Source organism: Oxyura jamaicensis, chromosome 9 (assembly GCF_011077185.1).
Source record: "Oxyura jamaicensis isolate SHBP4307 breed ruddy duck chromosome 9, BPBGC_Ojam_1.0, whole genome shotgun sequence".
In the NCBI taxonomy this organism is placed as follows: Eukaryota; Metazoa; Chordata; class Aves; order Anseriformes; family Anatidae; genus Oxyura; species Oxyura jamaicensis.
The window spans coordinates 21,769,181-21,775,646 of record NC_048901.1 but is presented as its reverse complement, the minus strand read 5'-3'; the positions used below and the strand labels follow the sequence as shown (position 1 = coordinate 21,775,646).

The following is a 6,466-nucleotide window of genomic DNA, read 5'->3' as shown; positions in this document are numbered from 1 at the left end:
GTGAGAAGACAAAATCATCAATGGCTGTTCATGGGGAGGGAAATATGCTTTAAAATGAAGAGGATAGTATGAGACTTCATGAGAGATGCCAACTTTTCTCCAGAATTTGTGATCTCGGTGGTGTTGTAAACAATACGCTGAGTTTGATAGTGCATAGCAAAGGATCGCACTGGAAATGGTAAGAATTTTCTGATCAATGAAAGAGGAGAACAATGAAAACTGTATTTTCCACCCTACTGAAAGTCCGTCAGTACTACATGGAGGGCATGAGGTGTTCCTTTTCTGACAGTTTGTATTCTGTGCAATTGGCTTAGATTATAGCTCACCTGCACAAAGTCACCAAGGGGAATCGACACTTTAGCTGCTCAGTTCAAAAGCTGGTTTAGCAGAGCAAGATGGGATTTAATTTATTCCTTTCACCAGGCAGGAAGAGAACTCTTTTGTCAACACGTTCAGTGCTCAGTTTGGTGGTGGGCATGCTACAGTTTGTAGGTATCAAGATCAAAGGTACACAATTGTATAGCAAATAAGTTTCATGACAGTAACCGTGTCTGGTTGGTCACGGCAGGGACGTGCAATATAAAGGAGTCACTAATGCTGTATCCACTACCATTTTTTTCCTGACATGTCCCGCTGCTACCACTGTAAGAACTAGAATAAATGAGTCTGCTTTTACCTCTGTATTGTCTGTGTCAGGTCTGAAGATTTAACTGACTTGGGCACAGTCAGATCAATTATTCCAGTAGGCTTTTGAAACTGCTTTCACAAATGCTGGTTCCCTGCAACTCTTACTCATGTGAATCATCCTATTAAAGTCAACAGCCTTGCAGGATGTTCTCAATTAAAACACAGCTGAGGATAAAGCATTATATAATATTTGAAGAAGGGCACATTGAACAAACTGGGTTTACGTTTCAGTTCAGGAGAATGTCAGTGCCATAGCTCCTAACACGTGGCCTGCGAGGCTTTCCGTGCAGATTACAAGGAGATGTGAAACTGCTCCGTGCTCAGGATCCAGCTGCGGCTGTATTTCACTTCGTGCCCCCCAGGCAAAGGTTTCATCCATTAAGTGGCCTTCACCGTGTAAGATGCTGGGAACTCTGCACTTCACCATCTCCCCATTTGCATGCTGCTGTTCCATTATTCTTAATGACTGGGTGTAGTAAATATTGTGCATAATTTGTAATGATCACATGCAGATCTGAAATATTAAATCATTTTCAGTGGTTTATTGTTGACTTCCGTAAGATGGAAAAAAAAAAAAAGTGTTTTTGAAAGACTAATTTAGCTCTACTGGAAAAAAAATATCTGGGCAATAAGATCCTTTGCTATTTTGCAATGATGTGATCCTGAAAGTAGTCCAGGTTGGGATGACAACTCAGGGCATAATTAACACTCAGCCTTGACATAATGAAAGTCTATTATTTTATGAAGAAAGATTTTCTGGGGTTTAAGAAATAAAATGATTAGAAAACTATGTGCTCTGCAGGAGGTAATGAGATTAGCTCAACACAGGGTCCTGCAGAGTTAAAACTACTCCAGATGCAAGAAGAGCTTAGCCATTCAATGGAAATTTCAGGGTACAATTAATCTGCTCTAGGGTCAGATAAGGGCTATACGTTTTCTTTACCATGAAAAAGAAATCAGTAATACAATCTCAGGAAGATCGTGCCACTGCAAGCTTCAAAGCAATGAACAATATAAGAACAGTTTTCTTGTTATGACTGGTAAATGTTTACCTACTTTAGGAAAGGCCTTGGAAAATAAAAACCATACAGGGAACTGTGCTTATAAAGAATGCATAAAGTAGGAACTGCTGGATCTTGTTACAGGACTGAAAGGAAGACAAATTAATGCACTGTGAAACCGAGGTTGACCCCTACCCCATGAGGACTTCAGAGTACCCATGCGGTTCTCTCTGTCACAAATCCTTCTAGGAGCTAATTTGGAGCAACTCGAGACCAAGCCCCTTCCGCTGGGGTGGAAGGAAATCTCGGTCCCTTCAGCATCAGCTGGCGCGGGGCCCACCCGCGCACTCACAGCCCAGCGCTCGGTTAGTCATGGCCCTGCAGGGAGATGCAAACCGTGGTGCAATGGACCCTGACTTCTACCTAAGGTCATAAAATGCTGAAGGTGTGTTTTCGCCCATCTTTTATTTGCTGCTGTGCACAGTTCCCTTTCCAGGTCAGTTGGTGTCCCTCCTCACCCTGGCGAAGGGAAGGAGTTGGCTCCTGACAGCAGGGAAGGTCTGGAGGGATCGTGAGGGCGAGAGGACGGGTGGTCTGTAGGGTAGCATGGAGCTCTGGGGTTTAAGGAACCGCTCCTCAGCTCCCAGCCCCACAGTCCTGCTGTCACTAACCCATGGCAGTAGCGCTGGTATCCCTCCCGCACGATGTTAAATGCATTTATTTTCACTGTTTCCTCTTTGAAGCGCCCAGATGCGATTGCAATGGGCGTCATGCACACAGAACAAAGAAGGACCTGAGGAAAAAAGAAGCCAGGACATGGCTCTCGCAGCACGGCCCAGACCCCTTGCCATCCTGGAGCGGGGTGGTCGCCTGTCCTCCAAGAGTCGGTAACCTCCCCAAAACCACCACCGTACATAACTCCACGCTTCATGCCTGAACGCGAACCCCTCCTCATCTCCCGCAGCACGACTGGGGGCGAGGGGGGAAAAGCCCCTTGGCGGGGGGCGAAGCAGAGCGACCCCAAAGGTGAGGCTGGGCTGGGGGAGCGGGGCCGGGAGCCCCCAGCCCAGCGGGGCCCGGGAGGGGCCCCGAGGCCTCCCACAGCCGCCGAGGGGGCTCCGAGGCCCCCGGCCCCCCACAGCCGCCGAGGGGGCCCCGCCAGGGGCGGGCCGGGGGCCGGGCCGGGGCCGCCCAGCCAGTGGCGTGCGCGGCAGCCGCTTTAAATGATTTGGAGGGCTGGGGGCGGCTGCTGAGGGTGCTGCTGAGCCGTGCTCTGCCTCCTTCCATCCTCCCCTTCCCTCCCTCAGCCATGGGAGCGGGGCCGGTCTCCCTCTGCCTCTCTCTCAGCCTCTGCTGGGCGCTGGCCCCCCGGGCGCGGGGAGCGGAGGAGCCGCGGCTGCAGCGGGGCATGTGAGTGGGGTCTGGGTTGTGGGGACGGGTGTGGGGTCCTCGGTGGGGCTCCTTTGTCTCCGGTGGCGCCGTCCTGCCGGTCCCCCCCCCGCTGCCAGCATCCTGGTGCTGGTCGCGGCTCGCAAAGTTTGCTCGGGGGTGCCCCGCATCGCCCCTAGGTGCGGGTTTTGGGGTCGGGGAGTTGTTTGGGAGGGGGGGGGGGTTCTTGTGGTCTTCGTCTCCGGAGGGGAGGCAGGGGTGTTGGCTGGACTTTGATCTGGGGTCTGAAATGGGCTCCGGGGGGGTCATCAGCATCCCCGGGGCTGCTTCTGCCTTCCCGTGTTAGGAAGGCGGCTGGTGGAGCTGCTGCTCCGCGCCCCCGAGCAATACCTGGGGGGAAGAGCAGCAGAAACATCGGGGAAATGAGGTGTGGGATCAGCCGGGAGCGATATAAGACAGGGACCGCGAGCAGGCAGAGGTGAGCGCAGCAGAAAGCATCCGTCTGCGGCTGCCGGCACAAAGGAGCTGGACCCGCACCGGTGCCTGGCGGCGGCGTGCCGGGGAACTTTGTGGTGGTGTTCGCTGACCGACACAATAAACGTCTTTTGTTGCAAGTGTAAGGTGGCGTTTTTTTATCAAGAGGGGTTTTCCTCATCAAATTCTGAACAGGAGTAGCTGAAAACGTGCACAAAATCCTAGTCGAAGTTTTTGCTCATTGTAACTGAAAACGTAATTTCTGGAAACTGTTGCATGCAGTGCATTGGGCATGCAACTCTCTGCAGAGCTCCTGGCTATTGTTAAGAAATAACAAATGCTGTCCTCACCACCATCTGACGAAAGCAATCTAACAACAGACTTCGGAGACATACGTGCACCTCAATTCCTAACCTCTTTGTTCATCCGTTTTTGGGGTCTTAATTCAACTTCATCCTACTCTTCCAGAATTTGCGTGCTTACCATTTGGTTCACAGTTAGCTATTTCTTCCCCGAAGCAAAATCTGCCTCACGTTGGTTTCCTGTGAAATACCATGCAAATCCACCAAACCCACCTTAAATGCATTTCTAGAAAACATTACTCCATTTTGCCAGAGCAGTACCCATCACGCTGCTTGGAGAAGTCAAGTTCACTTTCTGCTAAAGCATTTTTCTTTATGAAGTGTTTTGTCTTTCTTTCAGGCTTGCTTCTTTTTCTTTTTATAAGCAATTACCCTACTATGAGGGTGCATACCCCTGACCTACATTAATCCGTTTGCATTTAACGTATCAGTAATATCTGTGATCCAGCACTGCTGGAGCTGGTGTTAGCTGTGAATTCCCTCCACACAATTTTTTCTTGCTTTTAGCTACTTAAGGTTATCATCATGGAAAGAAGACCAGAAACATTCCCTTCTGGAAATGGCACCACTTGTGAATGTTGCCGTTGTGCCCGAGTCACTGGGTGCAGCAGGGCTCTGTCAGCCAGCTGCAGGCTTGGGGGGTGGTGGTGATGATGACAGGGACAAAACCCACCACCACCAACCCCGATACCCATGGCAAGCCTTGGGTGCTATTCCCACATGGAACATTCCTGAAATTACTATAATCTGCATTGCTTCTGTTGAGCTAGGGCACGTACAACTACTCCTCCCCTCTCCTTTACCCTTTTTAGTGTCTTTGGTGCAAGCAGAAGCACAAGAACCCATTACCCGTAGGACGGAGCCTCCAGCTTTGTCTGGCAAGCAGAAATGTCCAGAAGGACGCTTGTCACTAATCACCTTTTCTACTAATTCAGTTTTGTTCTCTTGACATTGGTCATCTGCAGTCAATGGGATAAGAACAACAAATGCATCCCATGGCACACGTCACGCTGGGCGCTTTCTTCTTTAGCGTTTGCTGTTGTTTTGATTGAGGTCTGGTGTGGCTGAGGATATACAAGATATTCTTTGTAATTGTTTTTGTTCTGCTGCTAACTCGAGTGTTTGCTCCCAGCTAAAAATGCAGAGGATCTGTGTGGATGTTGGTATTCTGCTTCAAAGCCCCCTGAGGAGATTTAATGTAGAACAGATTATAGGATGACTAGCTATTTCCATCAACCATGTTTCCAGACAATTAGCCCTTGATGATCTTGTATTAGAACTTTGGAGAACAGCGGAGCAACCAGAGCACAAATACAGTTTTCACTGAAAAGCAAGCTATTTAGGCCTTCAAATGAGGAATTAACCATTTCTCATCGTAAAAAAGCTTATCTTGAGCAGCTCATTCTGCTGCTGGAAGCTCTATGGTTTAAAATGAGGAATATAATGGCATCTTAAGTATGATGTGCAGCTGACATCGAGTTAGCTGCACAGAAAGCTGGGCGTTGTTGTGGGACAGGGCAGAAACAGGAACTAGGAGCAGAAGGGTTGAGTTGCTGTCAGAAGGGGAAAATCCTTCTCTAGAGAAGTATTCATTCATTCTAGAAGTACAGATCGTAGTTACCTGTACAGGACAGACCAAGAGGCAGGACTGTGCACTAGAAGTGATATTTCTTAGCAGGGATTGGGGCATGACTCAATAAATGTTTCCATCTGTTCCCAAATGACACGAGTGAGGGCTGCAGACGCCACGAGGCAGGCGTTGTCCCCTTCCACATCACGCCCAGGGACTTGCTCTGTGGCTTTGCAGGCCCAGGACGACATCTGAGGGGGCTGATTGGGTCTCACAGGCTCCACTCACAATTTTTCATTAAAGCCATTTTGTTTATTTTTTGACTGCTCACTTACTGCATATTTTCACTCCATCCATAAGCAAATAAATTTGGTTGCATCCCAAAGAACACCTGGATTTAGAGCCGGTTTTCTGGCTTAGTAGCAGCTGTCCAGCTTCCTCCACTCCCACGGGGCACTGTAGGCTTACAGGCTTACAGACATTCCTCCAGATGTATCCTATTCCCCAAAGAAAACTCTACAATTCAGATTTGTGTCTACAGCTGCAACAGTCAGGTAAACTCGGTCCTCTGACTAACAGCGATTGGGTTGTAAAGCTCCAGGACCGTTGCTGCACCGTGCTTCACCGCTAATGTGGTTATGGACACTGCTTTAAAGTAAATAACAATACTCGATCCTTCCAAGCAAGCAGGTATGATTAAAAAGGTGAAGTCCACTTTTTTGAGGACTGGAGTTCATTTCACAATAACCTACCGGCAAACAAAGCAATTCCACATGACGAGATGCTTCTGGATTTGGGTTCTTTCCGCGTTGAATTCTAGCGTTTAAAGTGGCACGCAGTTTGTTCAGCTGTAACAAAGTCATAAAAAAACTTTCTGTAAAGTATACGGTGATATATCTTATCTTGGAGCCTGGATTTTTGTCATAATACTTCTCAAATGATGTGAAAAGTAGGTTGAGAAGTTGTCCCCGTGTGTTGGCAGT

The 6,466-nt window shown here is 48.6% G+C and overlaps 1 protein-coding gene across 2 annotated transcripts in view; it reads left to right on the top strand.

The window, feature by feature from the left end:
• The first annotated feature begins 2,935 nt into the window (after window positions 1-2,935).
• The window catches only part of LOC118171476 (multiple epidermal growth factor-like domains protein 6), a 187,508-nt gene continuing 183,977 nt past the window's right edge, over window positions 2,936-6,466 (top strand). For both annotated transcript variants that reach the window (XR_004753230.1, XM_035334625.1), the window contains exon 1: window positions 2,936-3,098. Coding sequence is in view for 1 of the 2 variants with exons in the window: in XM_035334625.1 (XP_035190516.1) it covers window positions 2,998-3,098 (101 nt within the window). In the remaining variant the exon portion in view is untranslated. The remainder of the gene's footprint in view (window positions 3,099-6,466) is intronic.